The 25,536-nt window shown below is 37.5% G+C and overlaps 1 protein-coding gene across 3 annotated transcripts in view; it reads right to left on the reverse strand.

Moving 5' to 3' along the window:
- EIF2AK3 (eukaryotic translation initiation factor 2 alpha kinase 3) overlaps positions 1–25,536 on the reverse strand; it is a 103,780-nt gene that overhangs the window by 36,420 nt on the left and 41,824 nt on the right. For all 3 annotated transcript variants that reach the window (XR_005084937.2, XM_037163027.2, XM_053665258.1), the window contains exons 3-10: positions 18,257–18,451; positions 16,660–16,790; positions 15,004–15,235; positions 13,625–13,787; positions 12,491–12,631; positions 11,511–11,633; positions 9,622–9,851; positions 9,151–9,263 (exon numbers count right to left, since the gene is read on the reverse strand). Coding sequence is in view for 2 of the 3 variants with exons in the window: in XM_037163027.2 (XP_037018922.2) it covers positions 9,151–9,263; positions 9,622–9,851; positions 11,511–11,633; positions 12,491–12,631; positions 13,625–13,787; positions 15,004–15,235; positions 16,660–16,790; positions 18,257–18,451 (1,328 nt within the window). In the remaining variant the exon portion in view is untranslated. The remainder of the gene's footprint in view (positions 1–9,150; positions 9,264–9,621; positions 9,852–11,510; positions 11,634–12,490; positions 12,632–13,624; positions 13,788–15,003; positions 15,236–16,659; positions 16,791–18,256; positions 18,452–25,536) is intronic.

The raw sequence follows: 25,536 nt of genomic DNA on the forward strand, positions 1-25,536 counted from the left end.
TTTATATGCTTATAGGCTCTATAAATATCTATTGCCTTGCCAAAGGTCCCAGCTGATAAACAACAAAGTTGGGACTGGGACTCATGACTGAATCCAGAGCTCATACTCTTCATAATGCCTAGAATATAGGAGGCACTCAACATATATTAGTTATTATTACAGAGCTCCCATATTTCAAAAGCTATTAACTATACTTTTGAAAATGGATAAAGTTAAAGGAAAAATAAGTCATTTAATTGTAGAGTACAGGGAGTTTCAAGATGGCGGTGGACTAGGACGGAGCAGATACCAGTTCCTAGTACAAAAGAGACAGAAACCTATCCGATCGGAGGAGGTGAGGCCAGCAAGCCAGCAGTTGCCAAGCATATATGAAAATAAGAGACCAGAAACCTCATCGGTCACGGAGGAACCAGACGGTAGGGAGACAGCAGCGGTACAGTAGTCTGTGGGACGGAGCAGGATGAAACAGCCGGTGCAGGGTACGGGAACCAGCGCCCTGTGGCCAGAGCCAAACGGCTCCTGGGGACAGCCTTCAGCGCCCGGACGGCTCCCTCCCTGGGATCTTTTTGCCGGGCAGGCCGAGTGGCCCAGGCAAAGAGGTGTGGAAGAAACTTCAGCCTGCGTGCAATTTGGGGAACTAGTCGCTCCACACGCAGTGTGTCTGGGCAAGTGCCCGAGGGCGCCTAGGCCAACGTTCAGCGCCCAGAAAGCTCCCTCCCTAGGATTTTTGGGCCGGGGACCTGCCAAGTGGCCCAACCAGAGGGGAGCAGAGGTGATTTCAGTCTGTGCATAGCTCGGAGGTTCAGCACCTGGTGGGAACTGTGTCTGGGAGAGTGCCTAAAGGCGCCTGGGACAGCGTTCAGCGCCCGGACGGCTCCCTCCCTGGGACTTTTCTGCCGGGCAGGCCGAGTGGCCCAGGCAAAGAGGTGTGGAAGAAACTTCAGCCTGCGTGCAATTTGGGGAACTAGTCGCTCCACACGCAGTGTGTCTGGGCAAGTGCCTGAGGGCGCCTAGGCCAACGTTCAGCACCCAGAAAGCTCCCTCCCTAGGATTTTTGGGCCCGGACCAGCCAAGAGACCCAACCAGAGGGGAGCAGAGGAGATTTCAGCCTGCACACAGTTCTGGGTCCAGCACCCAGCGTGGTGCTGCTCCATCCCTAGGTTTTTTTTTGCCAGAGGTTGGCCAGGGGATCCAGACAAACACAGGAGCAGAAGGGATACACACCACGCAGCGTGCCATGACGAGCACACAGAGTTTCTAGGTCGGCGCCCAGTCCTCAGATCTGCTCCCAGCTTCCAGTCTACCCCCCTCAGACTATCTGGAAGCCTAGGGCGCTGAGGGGTCCTGGGAAAAGAGCTGAGACCCTCAACCCCCTCCCTTTCTGGCCAAGCAAGGTGGGGGGCCAGGAGAGACTTGTTTGATAGAGTTTACAGAGGGTGCGGAGGACAAAGGGCCCCAACCAAAGACTCTGTGGTTGCCAGCCCAGGAGAACTCAGAGGTGCAGCCTGGGGCTCTGAATCCAGTAGACACGGCAGCCTGGTCTACTTCACACCCAGCTTGGCAGCAAACCCAGGATTGGGCAGAGGGTCTGGGGCTTCCCAACGGAACAGGGGCAGGCCTGTGCTCAATCCCGAGGGAACCAGGCAACTAGGCCGGTGCAGGTGCCTGCAAACACAGCAAACCAGACTATGGCAGTAACCCCTGGGAGGGGAGCGCTGCGAGGAAGTCCTAGTTCCCCATTGTAGGGAGCTGGGGGAGAGGCGCCAAGTGTCTGGATCCTGAGAGGGGCTGGCTGAAAAAATCACAACAATCAACCCTCAGCCAACTGCAACCAGAAAAACCGGTTGGGCTAGTTTGAAGCCAACAAGTGACATTTCCTTTTCTGAGGTTGCTTTTGAGAGATTATTTTTGTTTGTGCGTTTTTTGTTTTTTTACTTTATTTTATTTTTATTCTTTCTTTTTTTTAATTTACCTTTCTTCCTTCTCCATTCCTTTTCTTTATCTTTTTGCTTTTTTAAAGTAATCTGTTATTTCTTTTAAACTTTATTACTGTTTCATCTTTCCATACTTTTGTCCTCTTTTCGCAGATTTCCTGGTTTTTTTTCTTTTTCTTTTCTTTCTAAACTTATTGCTCTTTCTTCCATTCCCCTACCATTTTTTTCTTTCTTCCTTTTATTTCTTTCCTTATCATTTCTTTCTTTTACCCACAAGACTCACAATCAACTTGAAAATATGAAAAGACCAGAGCTGGACCCATAGAAGAGGCCTCCCAATAGTAGAGTCAGAGAGACAAATTGCACATTGTAGTAGAAGAGAAGCCACAAGTTGCTGCATATTTGAGTAGGTGGAAGCAGAGAACAACAGGATAACCAAAAGAGGCTGCACCATTGAAATTCACAGGCATTCCACCACAAAAGTTCATACCATAAACCCGGGGTGTCAAAACAGATTAATCTAAGAAGCTGAGGCTAACAAGAAGAGTCTCACAAACAATGGGAAGACAAAGAAACAATCCACAAATGAAAGGAAAGGAGGAATCCTCAGAAAGAATGTTAGATGAAATAGAGGCAAGTCAACTATCAGATACTGAATTCAAAGCACTGGTTATCAGGAAGTTCACAGAGCTCACAATCAGCTACCAGAAACTACAGGGAAGCTACAATGATCTCACTGTGAACTATATCAACATGAAAAGGAAATGGAAATTATTAGCAAGGGCCAAGAGGAAATGAAGAATACAATTTCTGATTTAAAAACACAGTGGAAAGCATTAAAAATAGGGTGGATGAAACAGAAGATCGGATTAGTGAATTGGAGGACAAAGTAGAAAGCATCTCACAGAAAGAACAGGAAAGGGAAAAGAGGCTCAGAAAGAATGAAGAGAGATTAAGAGAAATGCAAGACAATATGAAACGTAATAATATCTGAATAATAGGAATACCAGAAGGAGAAGAAGAAGAACAAGGGATAGAAAACATATTTGAAAGAGTAATGAGAGAAAATTTCCCTAATTTGACAAAAGAAAAAGTCACACAAATCCAGGAATCACACAGACTCCCATTCAACAGGAACCCAAAGAGGCCCACTTCAAGACACATCATCATTAAAATGGAAAAATTCCAAGACAAAGAGAGAATCTTAAAGGCAGCAAGGGAGAAAAAAGAAATAACATACAAGGGCGTCCCAATAAGGTTAGCCACTGACTTCTCAATGGAAACACTCCAAGCAAGAATAGATTGGCAAGAAATATTCCAAGTAATGAGAAACAGAGGCCTACAACCAAGGCTACTTTACCCAGCAAGGCTCTCAATCAAGATAGAAGGCCAAATAAAGAGCTTCCAAGACAAAAGAAATCTAAAAGAATTTGCTGCCACCAAGCCAGCTCTACAAGAAATACTAAAGGGTCTGCTTTAAGGAACGGAAGGAAAAGAGACAGACAGAGAGGAACACAGGTACAAAAATGGCAATGAATAAGTACCTATCAATAATAACCTTAAATGTAAATGGATTAAATGCTCCAATCAAAAGACACAGAATAGCTGAATGGATAAGAAAGTATGACCCACACATATGCTGCTTACAAGAGACCCACCTTAGGACAAAAGACCATCACAGACTAAAAGTGAAAGGATGGAAACATATTTTCCAAGCAAATGGACAAGAAAAAAAAGCTGGGGTAGCAATTCTCATATCAGACAAAATAGACTTCAAAAAAAGAGCCATAAAGAGTGACCCAGAAGGTCACTTCATAATACTCAAGGGAAGAATCCACCAAGAAGACATTAACATCATAAATATATATGCACCAAACATAGGAGCACCAAAATATATAAGGAAAATCTTAGAGGACTTTAAAGAAAGATATTGACAGCAACACAATTACAGTGGGGGATTTTAACACCCCACTATCAAAAGTGGACAGATCTTCCAAACAAAATATCAACAAAGATATTGCGGCATTAAACAACACCCTTGATGAAATGGACCTAACTGATATATACAGAGCTCTTCACTCCAAAGAAGCTAAATACACATTCTTTTCAAATGCACATGGAACATACTCAAAGATAGACCACATGATAGGGCACAAAACAAGCCTCAACAAATTCAAGAATATTGAAATCATACCAAGCATTTTCTCTGACCATAAGGGACTGAAACTGGAAACCAACCCTAAAGGAAAAAAACCAAAACACCCAAAATCATGGAGACTGAATGGTATGCTATTAAACAATGAATGGGTCAAGAATGAAATTAGGGAAGAAATCAAAAAGTTTCTGGAAACAAATGAAAATGATCTCACAACAGCCCAAAACTTATGGGATACAGCCAAGGCAGTCCTGAGAGGGAAGTTTATAGCAATACAGGCCTACCTAAAAAATACAGAAGCATTTCAAACAAATGACCTTACTCTACGCCTGCAAGAACTCGAGGAACAACAACAAAAACAGCCCAAAGCAAGCAGAAGGAAGAAAATAACTAAGATCAGAGCAGAACTAAATGACATAGAGACTAAAAGTACAATTCTAAAGATCAATGAATCCAGGAGTTGGTTCTTTGAAAAAATAAACAAAATGGACAAGCCTCTAAGTAGGCTCATCAAGAAAAGAAGGGAACGGACACAAATAAACACAATCAGAAATGAAAGAGGAGAGATTACAACTGATACCACAGAAATAGAGAGGATTGTAAGAAATTACTATGAAGAACTGTATGCCAAGAAATTTGAAAACCTAGGGGAAATGGACACATTTCTAGAAAAATATAATCTCCCAAAACTCAATGAAAAAGAAGTAGAACACCTGAATAGACCAATAACAGCAAAAAGAAATTGAAGCAGTAATCAAAAAACTCCCATCACACAAAAGCCCCGGACCAGATGGATTCAAAGGAGAATTCTACAAAGCATTTAAGGAAGAGCTAACCCCCATTCTTCACAGACTATTCCAAAAAATCCAAAAGGATGGAAAACTCCCAAACTCCTTTTATGAAGCCAGCATCATCCTAATTCCAAAACCAGATAGAGATACAACAAAGAAAGAAAACTTCAGGCCAATATCGCTGATGAACAGACACTAAAATCCTCAACAAAATATTGGCAAATCGCATCCAACAATATATCCAAAAGATTATACACCATGACCAAGTGGGATTCATCCCAGGGATGCAAGGATGGTTCAACATTCGCAAAACAGTAAATGTAATTCATCACATAAACAAAAGCAAAGACAAAAACCACATGATCATATCAATAGACGCAGAAAAAGCTTTCAATAAGGTACAACACCCATTCATGATAAAAACACTCAGCAAAATGGGAATAGAGGGAACATTCCTCAATATAATAAAGGCCATTTATGAGAGACCTACAGCCAATATCATACTCAATGGGCAAAAACTAAAAGCTTTTCCACTAAGATCAGGAACAAGACAAGGATGTCCACTTTCACCACTTCTATTCAATATAGTATTAGAAGTGTTGGCCACAGCGATCAGGCAGGAAAAGGAAATAAAAGGCATCCAAATAGGAAAGGAGGAAACAAAACTGTCACTGTTTGCAGATGACATGATAGTGTACATGGAAAATCCTATAGACTCTACCCAAAACTGCTCAAACTAATTAACGAATTTGGCAAAACAGCAGGATACAAAGTTAATATCCAGAAATCAAAGGCATTTTTGTATACAAACAATGAATCAGCAGAAGCAGAAATCAAGGAAAAAATCCCATTCGATATAGCAAAAAGAAAAATAAAATATCTGGGAATAAACCTAACCAAAGAGGTAAAAGACCTGTATGCAGAAAACTACACAGCACTGAAGAAAGAAATCAGGGAAGACACAAACAAATGGAAACATATACCGTGTTCATGGATTGGAAGAATTAACATCATCAAAATGTCCATACTACCCAAAGCAATATACAGATTCAATGCAATACCTATTAAAGTACCAATGGCGTATTTCACAGACATAGAACAAACACTTCAAAAATTTATATGGAATCATAAACGAGCCCGAATAGCAGCTGCTCTTTTGAGAAAGAAGAACAAAGTAGGAGGGATCACAATACCTGATATCAAAGTGTATTACAAAGCCACTGTAATCAAAACAGCCTGGTACTGGCATAAAAACAGGCACATAGACCAATGGAACAGAACAGAGAGCCCAGAAATCAACCCAAACCTCTACAGTCAATTAATATTCGACAAAGGGGGCAGTAACATAAAATGGAGTAAAGATAGCCTCTTCAGCAAATGGTGTTGGGAAAACTGGACAGCTACGTGCAAAAAAATGAAACTTGAGCACCAACTTACACCATACACCAAAATAAATTCAAGGTGGATAAAAGACTTAAATATAAGCCGTGACACCATTAAAGTCCTAGAGGAGAACATTGGCAAGAAAATCTCAGATATTCCACGCAGCAACATTTTTACGGATATGTCCCCTAGAGCAAGGAATATAAAGGAAAGAATAAACAAATGGGATCTCATCAAAATAAAAAGCTTCTGCATGGCTAAAGAAAACACTATTAATTTAAAAAGACAACCAACTGTATGGGAAAACATATTTGCCAATGATACCTCAGACAAAGGTTTAATCTCCAAAATATACAAAGAACTTACACGACTCCACTCTAGGAAGACATCGAACCCAATTAAAAAATGGGAAAAGGACTTGAACAGACACTTCTCTAAAGAGGACATACAGAATATCCAGAGACACATGAAGAGATGCTCAATATCGTTAGCTATCAGAGAGATGCAAATTAAAACCACAATGAGATACCACTTTACACCAGTCAGGATGGCTGGATGGCTATAATAGACAAAGCAACAAACAACAAATGTTGGAGAGGTTGTGGGGAAAAGGAGTCCTTAGTTCACTGTTGGTGGGATTGCAGACTGGTACAACCATTATGGAAAACAGTATGGAATTTTCTCAGAAAAATAAAAATTGACCTGCTTTTGACCCAGCAATTCCACTGCTAGGATTATACCCCAAGAATGCTAAAACATCAATTTCAAAGAACCTATGCACCACAATGTTCATAGCAGCACAATTTACAATAGCCAAGAGTTGGAAGAAACCTAGGTGCCCATCAGTAAACGAATGGATCCAAAAATTGTGGTACATATACACAATGGAATTCTATGCAGCAGAGAGAAAGAAGGAGCTACTACCTTTTGCAACAACATGGATGGAACTGGAAAGCATTATGCTGAGTGAAATAGGCCAGGCATTGAAGGACAAATACCATATGATCTCACCTTTGACAGGAAGCTAAAGAATAAAACAAACAAGCAAACAGAATAAAAACAAAGACGCTGAAATAGAGAACAAGTGGGCAGCGACCAGAGGGGAGAGGGAAGGGAACTTAAGGGGAAAAAGGGGGAGGGATTTTGAGGAACAAGTATGAAAGACACAGAGATGAGGACTGGGGGGAGAGGGGGAATGGGAGAGAGGGTGGAGACCGGGCGGGGGGTGGGTGGGTTGGGAGAAATAGATAAAAAAAAATGTACTTGAAAAGTAACTAAATAAAATTTAATATTAAAAAAAAATTGTAGAGTACATTACTCTAAATTTCTTCACAACAGCTTTACAAATGTATGTATCTATTCATCACACCTCATTCCTCCTCCTCCTCCCATCCAGCTTACTTATGATTTAAGGTTCAGTTAAAATGTGACTTATTTATGATGTCCTCTTGAATCATCACAACCAGAGTTAGTCACTTCGTTCATCGCTTTTTCTAATATATTTATGTATTTACCCAGTATTATCTTCCCCCATAGGCTTTAAGTTCCTCCAGAATAAGCCCAGTCTTTCTGTTTCTCCCAAAGCCTGAAATACTGACATGCGCACAGTTATTCAGAGTAAAAGTTGAATAAACAATGAATGCCTTCTATAGCAGATTACCCACAGGAAGCTGTCAGGTTCTTTGTTCTCTCCCTCTCTTTCTTACTGCCTGCTAGTATTGCTGGTCACTGACACATTAGCATCTCTATTAGTAGGGGTCTTAAAGCCCTTACCACTTTTTAGTCACCTAGTAAATTTTGCTTTGAGAAACTAGTAGTTAAAACAAATTCATTACAATAAATTCTCAATTTTTGATAATACAGTATGAATGCATACTGTATTAGATAAATGCTTAGATAAATTAAGTCCATAGATAATCAAAATACCACACATATTAGCTGTCATTTTTAATTTTTCCTGTCATAAAGCCATTATCCTAGTTATTACAGTAAGGTTCTATATCTTTTCCTTGTCCCCATTAACTACAGTGCTAAGTATAATATCAATATAAAGGGAAAAAGTAGTGATACTCCATGTAATATGAAAAATGAACTACAGCACCATTTCCTGCACCACAAGCATCAAATCTGCATGTGTGACAGATTGCTCAGAGGCTCTAATTTAAAAAAGATTTTATTTATTTATATTTAGAGACAGGGGAAGGGAAGGAGAAAGAGAGCAAGAGGGAGAGAAACATCTATTGGCTGCCTCTCAAATGTGCCCCAACCTGGGACTGAAACCGTGTGTGATCCAGGCATATGCCCTGACAGGGAAATGAACTGGTTACCATTTTCGATTTACAGAATGTGGCCCAACAACTGAGCAACACCAGTCGGGGCCAGAGGCTCTAATTTTATTTTCGAATTATTCAAATTGACTACTTTTTAGGCAACCTACTTACCACTTCTTCCTTTAAAAACAATCTATTCTATTGGCTTATTTCCCCATTCTCCTACTTCTAATCTAAACAGAATAAAGATGAAAAAAATGAGAGTTAAGTCACATATGGAGACTTATATCATAGTCTAATAAAACAATTATTTAGTACTATTAATGCCGAGCCCAAGTACACAGTATACCCTCAACAACTAAATTATCTGATAAACACTTAAAATTTGGTGGCTGAAATTCTAAACTTCTGTAACACTCTATTTCTACCCATTTTAGGATTCATACACTTTGAATAAGTTTAAGTTACTTGAGGGTTAAGTGTATGTTTTATTTACATAGACAGTCACACATTAAAAAAAGTTAAACAAGATCTTATTGTAGAGGACATTTCTTCTTTGATCTAACAGTTGCCACCAGAAACTACCACACATAAATATTTTATGACAAGACTCTTACCGTGATATATATCCAGAATTTTTTATGTCATTCCAGCTACTGTCATTAGCTTCTCCACTTACAGAATCATATTTATTTTCAGTTTGACATTGAGTTTCAGATTCTTTCCTTTGCTGGTAAGGTGGGGGAAAAAATCACTATCAGTACAAAGATGAATGAAATTTAGCTAACGATCTCAGGCTATGAAATAACACTGAAAAATAAATAATATTGAGAAAAATAAAAGCATTATAAAAACACAGAATACTGCATCACCCTTGTGAAATGGAAGGGGAATGACACAGATGGAAGCCAGACTGCTATGCACTGAGGAGAAATGAAAGGTAAGGAAGTGGAAATGGCATATGGGTAACAATGAGTTTACCATAAAACTTAAGTAAATGTACCCCTGACCCCCACTCCCAACACTCACAATTAGTTTTATAAACTCTAAACACTTTGAAATACATTAGATTCTAAAATACATCTTACTCTGTGAAATTGAGGATGGAAAAGTCTGCATACAATAAAAGTTGTTGCTATGATACAAAACAGAATAGTTAAAGCTATTTCCTTCCACCAATGTAAAAGGAGAACAGGATCCTTTTTGCGGACATTCTTGTTGTAATTTGGGTTGTCGAGAAATCTGACTGTCATCTGTGTGTTCCTTGTGCTCCGTTTGCTCCTTTCCTTCCGGTAGTACGGTAGATAATAACCATTATCTTGAAATACAAACATTAAAAGGTTATTTAAATTTTTTAAAAGATAATCCAAATCAGATGTACCTTTACTTACTGAAAATTATTAATTATTCTATGACTTATGGTATTAATTCCTTTTATAGAAGTTTCATCTCTTCTTTAACACAATAACCTCATTTACCCAACTTTTTCTTTTATACTATGCAGTATTTTCCTTTATCCCATAAGCATTATAAATATTCTTTATATTGAGTGGTGATTGCTGCAGAGGCAGAGTGGTGAGTGGGTGTGGAAGAGGGTATGGGGGGATAAGATAATGAAAAAAATACAACAAAAAATGAACTATTAAAAAATAAATTTTCTTGCCCTGGCTGGTGCAGCTCAGTGGATTGAGCATGGGCTGTGAACCAAGGGGTCACTGGTTTGATTCCCAGTCAGGGCACAGGCCTGGGTTGCAGGTCAGGTCCTCAGTGGGGGCCATGTGAGAGGCAACCACAGATTGATGTTTCTCTCCCTCTCTTTCTCCTCCCCTTCCCCACTCTCTAAAAATAAATAAATAAAATATTTTTTAAAATAAATTTTCTTTATATTGAATAATAAGACTAGAAAAAAAATGTAAGGTCCAACCCACTCATTACTTCATTAATAATTAAATCCTTTAAATGAAAGAAAAAATTAGACAATACTCAATACTCAACTTCCTTGAAGAACTTTAAACTTTACTTTTACTTAGCATCACTCATAAGCCAAATTTTACCATGAATCATTCTTCACAGGCTGAAAGGAAAAATTTCCATCACACTGCCTGGTTCATTCCAGGTTGTCTAAATGAGTTTGTCTAGAAAGCAGACTATCATTTTTGTCTTCTACATTGTATTATGTGGGCAGATTACAAAGTGCTCTCGTACTGTTTCTAGTTCACAGCTCTCTGAGTTTGTTGTTGTTGTTCTAATCAATTTAAATGCTACAATTATTTCCCAGTCCTAATAGCTAATGTAACTAACTGATGAGGAGTCTATGCTTTTGTCTAATGCAAATTTGAGGACTTTATTTTTTTAATATCTAACTGCTCAAGACACAAAGGCCTTTGTATCTTATTATATCCCAATTTTAAATACATGGGAATGTATTTCATGCCAAAGTTCACCTATTCTTGACTTTTGCAATAATTTCCATTGTCTGCAAACAAAATTAAAATACCTTATTTTACAGTATTTTCACATAGCTCTATGGAAACATAGATTTTCTTCATTATACAGACTGATTTTACATTGACTACATTATATCAGCTGATAATTCAATAAAAACTAGTAAGAACAACTAATGGTTATTGAACAGTTATTTGCCAGGCACGGTATTAATTAAGACTGTACACACATTATCTCATACCTCACAACAACCCAATAAATAGACATGAAGATTATAATCCTTGTTTTACAGATGACACACAGTAAAGTTAGATGCCCAACCCAGCATGTAGCAAAATGAATTTGAACCTTGGCAACCTGACTTTTGCAGTTTGCACCTTGGCCACCATTCACAATATCGCCTTCCACAGTATTTTATTTTTCCACCCTCCAATTAACTAGCTTTCATTTAAATTCTATTAATTAATTTCAAGTTAATATATAAAATAAATAAATAAAACAGCATTTTTAACCCAAGAGTAATCACACTTACCATATGGATACTGCAAGATTGAAAGTGCACCATTACTATACTCTTCATGAGAAAACTTATCATTACTAAGACATTTGTCAAATTCATCAGACCCCACCAAAATAGGAGTTCTGGAAGGAGAGTCTAAAAGAAAATGTAAAAACCACTATGACTTTCATGAAAACATGTATCTCATTCTTTCAAACAACAGATATGCAACCACAGTTCAATATAAGCATTTAAGATAAACAAATGGTTCAAGGTTCTTTCCCTTGAAAAGCAGTCTGATAAATTCTTTAAACAAGTAATTAAAAACGGTGTGATAAAAAATATACACAAGGGCCCTGGCTGGCGTAGCTCAGTGGATTGAGCACAGGCCTGTGAAGCAAAGGGTCACCGGTTTCAATCCCCAGTCAGGGCACATCCTGGGTTTGCGGGTCAGGTCCCCAACAGGAGACGTGTGAGAGGCAACCACACACTGATGTTTCTCTCCCACTCTTTCTCCTTCCCTTCCCCTGTCTCTAAAAATAAATAAATAAATACTATTTTTTAAAAGGTAATTACCATATTAAAAACATATATATATATACAAGGTACAAAAAGATAACTGAAGAAAGTAGTAGTCTAGTATTTAATTTCCATTCATTGTTTCAAAGACTATGATGTGACAACTAGATAATTTTTCATAAATATTCTTGATATAAGTAGGTTAAGCATATACTTAGGCATGATTGGTGAATGGTTAAGAGTTTTCCTAAGTTGTGCAGAGAAATATTTTATTAACCTTGAGTTCTGGTGAAGGAACTGCTGTTTCAATGGAATCATGTTCTAAATGATAATTAGAATTCATTAACATTTGAAATATCTTCCTAGTTTTCCAGAAAATACAGAGAATATAATAGTTATGATCTCTGTGATAAACAAAACTAGGGCAAAGACACTAAATGATTATTAGGCTTCTGAACGTTAATAAACTTTGTGAAAGTTTCCAATTTACTTACGAATTAAAGGTTTCCATTTGATTGTTGGCAAAGGAATAACTGCATTTTCATTATTAATAGATTCCAAGGCCTTGGGACTCGTAGGAAACTTGTTTGAAATTCTGACTGATGATTGAAGATACAGCTGCCCTCTGTACATTCCTGAATCAACCAGAATATTATCAGTTATGTTTATAATAAAGCACCAATAATCTTTTTCAAAGAGATTCATTTTCGATTTAATAATATCAGATTAAATTCCAGTATTTTTCATGTGTTATACAGCTCTTTTCAAAGAACCATGCCTGAAGCAAATGACCTAAAGGCTAATCAACAAAAATATGGGAGGAAAGTTACACACAAGGTCCACACAATGTTTCTCATTGAATAAAAATTTTCAGTAACTACTAGAAAACACATTCAGTAGCAAAATTCAAAGAAAAGTCATCAGTGTTCCCTTAGGAGACTAATAACTTAGATGAAGTAACATTCTCCTTAAGGAAAGCTAAACACCTATAATTCCAGAGAATACTGCTAACAATTCAGTTAAATATTATCATAACACATGTATAACATGTTAATCTTTCAAATTCTTGCATTTCATTGAGGATGAATGGTGGATAGCACACTGATAAAACTTAAAGAAGTTTGTGAGTATCTAACCATCTAAACTAGTTCAACTTATTGGATTCAAGGTTTTTCCAAAGTTTTTAAAGAACTTCAATTGCCAAGAAGCATTCCAAAATTTTATTTTTATTTTTTAAATAAGTTGTATAGATGCATAGTAAAAGTTAACTTTTTTAAGGGAGGAGCAAATTGCAAGTACAAATACAAATGTAGAAAGTTTTAGACTTTGGGGATATATCAATAACTTGAAATGAGCTATGTACATGTATAATGGCAACATTTCTAAGCCTTCATGATATAAGTCTCAGAGGGGAAAAGAGTTATAGTAATTAAAAGTTTCGGAATTGGATAAATGAAACAAAATAGCAGGAATGGAAATCAAAGTATAAATCTCAGGACAACCTAAGGCATAGAATGTATTTACAGTAGTTATTAAAACTACAATAGGCACATCTGAAGTAAGAAGGAATAATATAGCAATCAAATCTAGATGTCAATTTATACTATCACTAGATAAGATTCACTCACCCAGGTAAACACTGTTTTCTGTGGCTCCTCGGGCAGCTTCTACAATGTCTTCTTCATCTTCTAAAACTTCATCATTAGATGCATAACTAGTATCATCAAAAAGACTGATGGGAATAACTTTTCCACCCTTAACCAACCAGGCAGATGCAATGGGAGTACAAAACTAAACAAAAGTGGGGAAAAAGTCTAAATAATTTCAAGCAGTATTTGTGTATTCTAACTTCTAAAATGCCATTTAAAAATCACAAATTTTTTAAATTTTAATTTTTCCAAATTTATTGAAATATAATTGACAAAAAGATATATAGATACTTATGATGAAAATGTGATATTCTGATATATGTATACACTGAAATGATTAGCACAATCAAGCTAATTAACATACACATTGCCTCACATATTTTGTGATTTTTGTGTGCATGTGGTAAGAACCTTTAAGATCTATTCTCTTCATTCATAATGTACATGTGTATCAAATCATTACAATGTACCGACCAAATATATATATACTTTTTCCTTGTCAGTTATACCTCAATAAAGCAGGAAAAGGTTTTTTTTTAAACATCTATTCTCTTGGCAAATTTCAAGTATACAATATAGAATTATTAACTACACTAAGCACCATGCTGTACATTATATCCACAGAATTTATTCATCCTGCATAACTGAAGCTTCGCACCCTTGACCAACATCCCCCCACTTCCCTTTCCCCCATCCTCTAGCAATCATTATTCCACTGTCTGCTTCTATGGGTTCAACTTTCTTAGATTCCACATGTAGGTGAGATGATGTAGTATTTAACTATCTGTGTCTGGCTTATTTCAATGTCCTCCAAGTTCATCAATATTGTTGCAACTAACAGGATTCCCCTTTTTAAGGCTGAATAATCCCATTATATGTATACATAGACAGACCACATTTTCTTTATCCATTCATCCACTGATGGACGCTTAGACTGATTCCATACCTTGGCTACTATGAATAATGCTATACTGGACATGGTAGTACAAATATCTCTTAGAGATATTGACTTCACTTCCTTTGAGTATGTACCCAGAAGTGGAATTGCTACATCACATGGCAGGTCTATTTTTAATTTTTTGAGGAACCTCCAAACTGTTTTCCATACAGGTTGGGCCAATTTACATCCCCATTAGCAGTGTACAAAGATACACTGTTGTACACTGTTCACCAACATCCTCACGAACACCTGTCTTTTGTCTTTTTCAAAATAGCCATTTTAACAGGTATGAAACCACAAATTTCTTAAGCATAGAGAATAAGTTAAAAATTCAAAATGGCAGTCATTTCCCACTACCTAATGTTTGGTCAAACAGAAAGGAAAAAACAGTTGATAAATTCTCAACGGTTTTAGGTACCTGATATTCCCATTCCAGATGTCCTCCCTTCTTACTAAAAGCCATAACCTTCCAATCAGCAACTGAGACTTTTATCACTGTGTCCACAAGGGCAGCTTCCTGTTCTTCCACATCTGAAATAATTTCAGACTCTTTGTTCCAACTGGGTTTTAAGGTGCTTTCAATAAATCCAGCTCTAGTTTCCATGTCTGGAATATACCGAAGTTCAAAGTGCCCAACACTGAAATTCCACCTTAAATTCACAAAGGCATGTTTTAGAAATTTACACTTGATACATGGGGGGGCAAATAAAGAACTTTTCTACAGTAAAACAAACAAACAAACAAACAAACAAACAAGAATTAAAATCTTTTGATGAGGAAAAACTCCACAAAATCTTCTGTAAAGAAGCACTGATAATTCATGCCACAAGAGGGCATAACTTTGTCCCGACCCTTCAGAAACAATGATTCTGAAAGTTGTGATCTGACAGCTGTGGAACAGATTTTCTCTCAAAAATTAATGTTTATATTTCCAAATCAGAAAGTATTATTTCAAAACACATCAAAGTCATCTTAAAATGAGGCAGCATTCAGATGGCCTTAGTTCTTAATTAAAGTCTAGGCACATTTCACTTAAGTGCAGAGAAATTCATGTCTGCCAGTAAACCAATGTAAAAGGCAAGATGAACAAATGAATTTTAAATTTATATGAAAGCATATCTTGAAGGGCAATGTGACACAGTATACCAAGCCTCACATACCACCTTACCTGCAATCTCTACTCACTGAGCTCTGGAAAGTCCCTTAATCTTTTCCCAGTTTCAGTGTTCTTATTCATAAAGTGACAACAATAACATTTCCTCTATAATTAATATATAGAAAAATCACTTACCTATTAACAGTATAATATCTTGTCACTTAGATATAAAATGACCTTAAAAATTACATCTATTGAAACAAAGGAACCAAATAAAAGAACTTTTCTAGAGTAAACAAAATACATACACACACACACACACACACATATATACACATACATTTATATATACACACATTCTTAGGAACATGGATCTTAGACACCAGATTCTTCTTATACCGGTAACTCAAAATTCTAATTAGTTTAAACATCTGTCCCTAAGGTGGCTGAGCACCCAGCAAGCACTCAAACATTTAAAAAAAACAAAACACAAAATCCTATCAGAATAAAAAAAAAGTTAGGCTGTCAGCAGATACTCTACTTACAGTCCAATAAACATAGAAAAAATGCATTCTTAACTGAATTGGGGAAATTAATTATATTGCTCATACTAAACTAAATTTGGAAGTTGGGTTCACTTTCCAAACATAAAGATGGGATCTAATATAATTTTTACTACAAAGGCAATTTAAAAATTAAATATTAGGATTTTAGAAAATCACACATGTATGTGGTTTAAGAACAGCGGATCTTATCCCATCATCTTATTTTTATCATGTTTAAATATAAAAATTGCATTAAAAATTCATTATTTGAAAAAAATAAATTTTACCAAATAAATTACATTTTCATACTTTAAGAAGAAAATACTTATAGGGAACCAAAATAGTTCATAAAATCTACAAAGAAAAATCTGATGAATTTTGATCTTGGTGTAGTTCTACATAATATGAGCAGCAACACTGTCTGAATACACACGTCTCATTGCCACTACGAGGTCCAACAGCTCTAACAGTTTTCTGGGTATGTTGCAGAAGCAGGGTATCTTCTTGTTCCATTTCAGCATTATCCCATTGGCGACAACCCAAGGCTGAACAGATGTACCTCACCTGAAAGACATGTAAAATTAGTTTAAAAAAGAAAAGGTTACTAGAGATCGGAGCCATTAAAAGAATCTCTAATTTACTTTTTTAATATATGTAAAATGTGTAAGAAATACCCAACTATTAAGAAACAAATTAGATGACCAACTCCTAAAATGAATTATTTAGAATCATAAAAGTAGCAATGAATATTCAGCGAGTGATTTTAAAGATTTAGATAATTTTTGTCTTACCTTGAGCATTTTCATGGAATACACAAAAAGAAATGGATAACCAGTTTTTATATAAACAATATCATTTAATAAGATTTCAGATAAATATTACAAAATCAACCTCAGAGTTTCCATTTAACAGAAATAGTTGGTTTTTGAAAATTTGAACTTTTTCTGGTAGCTACAGTATTTCAAAGTAACTCCTTCAAATCTTTATTAAAATAAAAAGGAAGACTCTTAATATGACCCAAACTAAAATTCTCACAGAAAGAAGTGTAGCTTCTACAATACCAGACGTATGCAGAAGTATATCCAGTTGGAGAACCAGAGGAGTTGGCTTAATCTCAGTGTTCAACAGATAAGATCACTGGAGTAAACAGAGAACACAAGGTCTCCTCAATGCAATGCAAAAGAAGGTGGTGGAGAAGCAGAAAAGCATCTGCAACAAGAGCTATGGGTCCAGCACTTAGATAAGGGATCATTAAAGTTTGAAAACTCAAGGGTCAAAGGATAATTTTTCTATTCTTTCTTGATTCAGCCTTAAGTCTATTTATAAAATATTCACACATCAAAAATTTAAAAAAGATTTTTACCTTTCTTAAAAAGATGTTTTAAATTAGTTATTACTAATGGATTTTTATTACAATACCCAATCTTAGATGCTGATTATGATCACATCCGAAGAGCTAATATGAACAAAGTTTAGGTTTTAATAGCAGGACTTTATCAGACAGATCAAGTCAAATCTGACCTTGGAAATTTCTAAACCTTTTAAAGTCTTACCAGTTTTCTTGTTTTTAATGTGAGCACAAACTTTCTTCCTAGATTCTCTTATTATAGGATCAAACTAGATAAAGAAATGAGTGGTACAATTATTCTTACTAGAATTGTTAATGATCTTTACATTTACAGGGTTCCTCATCTGCCCAAATGGAAACAAAAATATGTAACCCTTAGGAATACTGTGAGGATTTCAAAATGATGTATAATAAATGCACCTGACACCCAGTAGAATGTACTGTTTCCCTCCTATTATCCTGGATCTGCTGTTTATTCTGTTATCTTGGATAAGTCTAAGAGTTACTCTCTCAGTAATATTTTCCCCTTTCTACTTTATAGCTTTTTTATTAAAACAAATTATATTCTTGGGGGAAAACTTTAATAAACCACAACCTGTAATAGTATACTTTAAGAAAACGACTTCTTCTATTCCCTATTGATTCTGATTTCTCCCCAAATAAATTCAACATTTTCACTTACCTTTCCACTATATGCACTGAGTCCATATGTAGTGAGAGACTTTCCTCCAACCAAAACAACATCATCTCCAAATTTATAAGAAGATTCAAGAAGTGATTCAACTGTAAAAGGAACTGTTTCCATGTTCTCATGGTCTCGGTCCCACTGGAAAAGGTCTCCATCCAGGGAAGGAATGATTATCTTATTCCCCAAAACCTAAAATGAAAGCTACTTTTTAAAAGGCTCTTCACTGTAAGAGGAGTAACTAAGAGCTGGAGTCTTGAGCCTGATATACTCCAGCCTCTTCTCAGCAGAACAGCTCATCAATAGATAACAATCTAAAGGAACTGCCAATCTCTCCAGGGGCCTACATTAAGTTTTCCATGATGGTTTTTCTCAAATTATGTTTGCCATGAGTGTCCCATAGTGATAAGTGAGTCACCGAAAGAGAGTTTTATGACCAAGTGAGTTCAAGAAGAGGTTACTAGAAAGGTTCATATAGTGATCAATATGCTAACATACAAAATGATTTTCCAATAAAGAGACAGCAAATGTAGTATTTTCCAGGCCTATTTTATCCAGCTTAATTATTATCATAGGCTCAGACCCTAGGAACACACGTTGATTCACACAATATCCCATCCTTTCTTGTATTTACTTTCTCAAGTCTGCTATGGGCTAGAAACCGAGCTTACTGATTGTATGCTCAGTAACAAGTTCTTCCACCTTAAAAATGTTTACTGAGGGCCTACTATGTGCCAGGTATCATTCTGTTGCTTAGGATAGACCAATGAGCAAAATGAATAATAATAATGCCGTTCTAGAGCTCAAACTCTGGCGTCAGCAAACATTATAAATAATTATAGGGTATATTAGGTGATAAAATGCCAGAGGGGAAAAAACAGAACAAGATAAAGGGAACTGGAAAATGTGCATGTGGGAGGGGAGGAGACTGTCACTGAGGAGTTTAGGGTAGACCCTGCTAAAAATATAATATTTGAGCAAAAGCTAAACATGAAAGTTAACTATGCTTATTTTGGGGTCACACGATTTACCAAGGCTGTAAGCATACATATCCCAGGGAAAGGGAATGGGCTACTGAGGCAAGGGTAGAGGCAAGAAAAGAAAGTAGAAGGACAGAGAGGATGATGATGGTTGATAGCACTAAAAGTGCTGAAGGAGGTCAGATTTAGAGAGAACATAACTGAAAGGTAAGGCCAACAGGATTTCATGGTGGATTCCTGTGCAGAATGAGCAAAAGAAAAGAGTTCAGCCTGACTCTAAAGGTTTTGGCCAAGAATATCTTGTCTCTTGAGAAAGAGTTATTAGCACATGGTTTGGTGACATTAATCTTTTGGCATTTAAAATACATATACAATTTGATTTACTTTATCTAATGACAAAATTATTTTCCTGATATAGACTCAGAACTTTGGAAAAAAGAGAATAGGAAAGAAGAGTAAGTTTAAGAAACAAAAAAATAAGATGCAAACAGGCCCTGGCTGGTGTAGCTCAGTGGATTGAGCACAGGCCTGCGAACCAGACAATCGCGGTTCGATTCCCAGTCAGGGCACATACTGGGGTTGCAGGCTGGTTCCCTGCAGGCCAGTTCCCAGCAGGGGACGCACAAAAGGCAACCATACATTGATGTTTCTCTCCCTCTCTCCTTCCCTTCCCCTCTAAAGATAAATAAATAAAAATTTAAAAAAAAAGATGCAAACAAATGCTGGTCTTAACTCTTTTTAAAACAACATTTCACTATGGACTTCTTCATTCCTTACCCAGGAGAAGTTTTTCTCTTTAAAGGGATACTTAAAAACTCCCACAGAACCAGTAGGACTTCTAAGTTAATGCCCAGCTCACAAACCCTCCCCTTCCCCTAGCTTTGACCCGCATCCCTGGGATTCTGGACACAGCAGGTTGAAAACCACTATTCTAATCCACTCCTTTCTTTTTCTTTCCTTTCCTCCCTGTCCTTCCTTCCCTTCCCCCTCTTTCCTTCTGTAATAGCCTCTATACCTCTTACCCGGAATTCCTTCACTCTAATTTCTCATTGTCTTATGGACTAATCTCTGAAGTAAGAGTTAAGCTTGTTATGATGCTATTCAAAAATCTGCAAAGCTCTCTGTTACCTTCTTAGTAAAGTCCCCAAATCCTAAGTCTAACATTCAAAAGTCCTCTAACCATGATGTCAAACAACCTTTTCCACCTAACCTTCACTTTTTCCCACACTGGTAAGAATCAGGCATCATCACTTAAACATACTATTTAATGTTACTTTTACTGTTCAGTTATTAACAAATTGTTAACATAGAAGCAATGTCTTATCTCTGAAACAACCCCTTTTACCAACACTGCCCACTGAAATTCTGTTTGGACATCAAGCTAACACCAGTTATGTTTTCTATGAAATCCAAGAAAAGGCTGGCAATGCAAATTTGTTGACAAAAATCTTCTAAAATTCCTGACAACTTCTGGCCAAGATGGAGGCATAGATAGACATACTGTGCCTCCTTGCACAACCAAAATAAGAACAATAACAATTTAAAAAAAAAAAACAACCAGAAATGACAGAAAACTGAACTGTATGGAAGTCCAACAACCAAGGAGTTAAAGAAGATACATTCAACCAGACTGGTAGGAGTGGCAGAGATGGGCAGGTGGGTGGAGAGAGCTCGAGGCAGGGTGGCAGCTGGCTGACCCCTGGTGCACAAGGCGGTAACTGGCAGACCCAGCAAGGCTGCGGATTGTGGAGTGAGCCGGGCTCAGCACACAAGGCAACTGGTGGTCTGGGCAGTCACACATTCACATGCAGATAAACCAGGCAAAACTGGGGAGCAAGACAGACTGTGCAACCCAGGGTCCCAGTGCAGGGATATAAAGCCTCAAACCTCTGATTAAAAACAACTGTGGGGATTGAGGTGGCAGTGGGAGAAATTCTCAGCCTCCGGAAGAGTTCATTGGAGAGACCCACAGGGTCCTAAAACATACACAAATACACCCACCTGGGAATCAGAACCAGAAGGGCCCAATTTGCTTGTGGGAAGCAGGGGAAGTAACCGAAATCCGTCAGAGAGTGGAGCAAGTGCCACTGTTTCCTCTTGGAGCCCTACCCCACATACAGCACCACAACACAGCAACATGGGTTGCCCCACCTGGGTAAACACATAAGGCTCTGTCCCTCATTAGATAACGGGCACATCAAGATTAAAAAAATGGCCCAAACAAAAGTGCAGATCAAAGCTCCAGAAAAAATACAAGTAAGTGATGAAGAGGGAGCCAACCTATCAGATGCACAGTTCAAAACAGTGGTAATCAGGATGCTCACAGAATTGGTTAAATTTGGTCGCAAACTAGATGAAAAAATGAAGGTTACAGTAAGTGAAATAAAGGAGAATGTACAGGGAACCAATACTGGTGGGAAGAAAAATAGAACTCAAAACAATGGTGTGGACCAGTAGGAAGAAAGAAACATCCAATCGGAAAAGAATGAAGAAACAAGAATTCAAAAAAATGAGGAGAGGCTTAGGAACCTCCAGGACATCTTACACGTTCCAACATCTGAATTATAGGGGTACCAGAAAGAGAATAGGAAGAGCAGCAAGTGGAAAAGTTATCTGAAAAAGCAATAAAGGAGAAATTCCCCATTCTGGCAAAGGAAATAGACTTCCAGGAAGTCCAGGAAGCTCAGAGTCCCAAAGAAGTTGGACCCAAGGAAGCACACACCAAGGCACATCATAATTACATTAACCAAGACTAAAGATAATGAAAGACCCTTAAAAGCAACAAAAGAAAAGGAGACAGTGACCTATAAAGGAGTGCCCATAAGACTAATGGCTAATTTCTCAAAGAAACCTTGCAGGCAAGAAGGGGCTGGAAAGAAGTATTCCAAGTCATGAAAGGCAAGGACCTACATCCAAGATTGCTCTATCCATCAAAGCTATCATTTAGAATGGAAGGGCAGATAAAGTGCTTCTCAGATAAGGTCAAGTTCAAGGAGTTCATCATCACCAAACCCTTATTATATGAAATGTTAAAGGGACTTATCTAAGAAAAAGAAGACCAAAACATGTACGGTAAAATGATAGCAAGCTCACAATTATTAACAACCACACCTAAAACAAAAACAAACCAAGCAAACAGCTAGAACAGGAACAGAACCACAGAAATGGAGATCAAATGGAGGGTTATCAACAGGGAAGTGGGAAGGTGGGAAGGTACAAAGAATAAGTAGCATAGATGATAGGTAAAAAATAGACAGGGGATGATAAGAATAGTTTGGGAAATGTAGAAGCCAAAGAACTTATAAGTATGACACATGGACATGAACTAAAGGGGGAGAATGTGGGTGGAAGGGGCTGTGCAGGGTGGAGGGAAGGGGAGAAAATGGGACAACTGTAATAGCATAATCAATAAAATATTTTTTAAAAAATCTTCCAATTCCTTAATACTGTACTTATTGCTATAACTGTAAATTGAGATACCATTACATTCCCAAAAATTGTATGTTGTATCTCTAAGACATATGTACCAGGTATGCTAACAATTTTACATTTGTTTATACAGTGGCTGTAAAACTAATGCACTCAAATCTAGTGTCCAGATTTTGTTATCTAACTTCATTCCCCACCTAAGGAACTAAGCCTTCTCATAGAAATGGCTGATCCCAGGGCTGGGGCAGGGTAGATACAAGATTGGCTTTTAAATATCTTATTCTAGATAGTATGGATGTAATTTTTTTAAAAAAAGATCAGAGCATGCCATTGACCACATATGGAAGAGTTTAAGCATCAAAATAATTAGGTACTAAATTATACAGCATTAAAAAAAAAAAAGGGAATCAGACTTCCAGCCAAGATGAAGGTGTAGGTAGATACACTTGGCCTCCTCACACAACGAAAAGGACAACAACAAATTTAAAAACAAAAAATAACCAGAACTGCCAGAAAAATCAAACAGTATGGAAGTTCAACAACCAAGGCGCTCAAGAAGAAATATTGATTCAGACCAGTAGGAGGGGTGGGGATGGGCAGCAGGCGTGGAGAGGACTCCTGGCAAGGCAGCTGCCAGAGGACTGGGTGGACGAGATGGCAGCTGGAGGACCAGAATGGGCAATGGAGAGGCTGGTAGTCCAGGTGTTTCCACATTTGCATGTGGATAACTGGGAAGAACAACTGAGGAGCAAAACAGACCATGCAACCCAGGGTTCCAGCACTGGGAAACAAAGCCTCAAAACCTCTGGCTGTAAAAACCTCAGGGAGTTGCAGCAGCAGGAGAAACTCCCAGCCTCACAGGAGAGTTCACTGGAGAGAACCATGGGGCCCTAAAATGTACACAAGCTCACCCACCCAGGAATCAGCACCAGAAGGGTCCAATTTGTGGGTAGCAGAAGTAAGTGAAAGCCAGCTAAGAGCTAAGCAAGCAGACTGTTCCCTCTCGACCCATCCCCCACACACAGTGCCACAACACAGTGGCATAGGTTGCCCATTCCTAGCGAATACCTAAGGTTCTGATCTTTACATCATAACAGCTGTACCAAGACAAATATATATATATATATATATATATATATATATATATATATATATATATATATATATATATATACGGCCCTAATGAAAAAAAAAAAAAAAAACAGATCAAAACTCCAAAAATAAAAGTGATGAAGAGACAGCTAACCTATCAGATGCAGAATTCAAAACACTGGTAATCATGATGCTCACAGAAATGGTTGAGTATGGTCGCAAAATGGAATGAAAAGTTAAATGAAAAGAAATGTACAGGGAACTAACAGTAAAAGGAAGGAAACCGGGACTCAAATCAACAACCTGGAGCAGAAGGAAGAAATAAACATTCCACCAGAACACAATGAAAAAACAGCAATTCAAAACATGAGGAGAGACTTAGGAATCTCTGGGGCAACTTTAAACCTTCCAACATCCAAATCATAGGGATGCCAGAAGGAGAGAAGGAACAGCAAGAAACTGAAAACTTATTCGAAAAGATAATGAAGGAGAACTTCCCCATTCTGGCAAAGGAAATAGACTTCCAGGAAGTCCAGGAAGCTCAGAGTCCCAAAGAAGCTGGACCCGAGGAAGCACACACCAAGGCACATCATAATTACATTAACCAAGACTAAAGATAATGAAAGAATCAACCACAACAAGAGAAAAGGAGACAGTTACCTATAAAGGAGTGCACATAAGACTGTCGGCTAATTTCTCAAAAGAAACCTTGCAGGCAAGAAGGGGCTGGAAAGAAGTATCCCAAGTCATGAAAGGCAAGAATCTACATCCAAGATTGCTCTACCCAGCAAAGCTTTCATTTAGAATGGAAGGGCAGATAAAGTGCTTCCCAGATAAGGACAAGTTAAACAAGATCATCATCAACCAAGCCCTCTTACATGAAATATTAAAGGGACTTATCTAAAAAAAGATAAAAAAATATGAACCGTAAAATAACAACAAATTCACAACTATCAACAACTGAACCTACAAAAAAAACTAAGCAAACAACTAGAACAGGAACAGAATCACAGAAATGAAGATCACATGGAGGATTATCATGGGAGAATGGAAGGAGGAGGGGGGGGAAGGTACAGAGAATAAGTAGTATAGATGCTAGTTAAAAAATAGACAGGGGGAGGTTAAGAATAGTATAGGAAATGTAGAAGCCAAAGAACTTATATGTACAACCCATGGACATGAATTAAGGGTGAAGAATGAGGGTGGGAGGTGGGGTGCAGGGCAGAAAGAATAAAGGGGGGGAAGGACAACTGTAATAGCATAATCAATAAAATACATTTTTAAAAAAAGGGAATCATGAGTCCATACTGGTAACAAATAGATCAAATAAATAACACTTTATTTATTATTTAATAAATGGGGGGATCTCTCTGCAATAAAATGGCAAGTTTCTACTGGTATATATAAAGGGAAGCTGGCACTTGAAAAATTAGCATTTTTGCGACCATCACAGTAAAAACTAAATCAGGCAAAATCAGCAATGGTGTTAGGTCTAGGTAGAAATTTTTATATGAAGCAGGATATCTGAATGGTCTTAAAGTATTCCCATAGACTGCTTATTAGATATAAGAATTTTTTCTAAAACAGTAATTATATAAGGAAGGACTCATATAATACCTCGACTAGATGACCAAAATTAATAACATGCCTGAATGACAAAAGTGATGTCCTGAGGGAGGACACAAAACCTATGCAGGACCCACACCATGAATGCACAACCTGCACCTAATCACAAGGAAACAACAAACACAAAATGAGGAAATGTTAATTCTTACA

This window comes from Artibeus jamaicensis, unplaced genomic scaffold (genome assembly GCF_021234435.1).
Source record: "Artibeus jamaicensis isolate MK-2021 breed Jamaican fruit bat unplaced genomic scaffold, CSHL_Jam_final contig_399, whole genome shotgun sequence".
NCBI classification, from domain to species: Eukaryota; Metazoa; Chordata; class Mammalia; order Chiroptera; family Phyllostomidae; genus Artibeus; species Artibeus jamaicensis.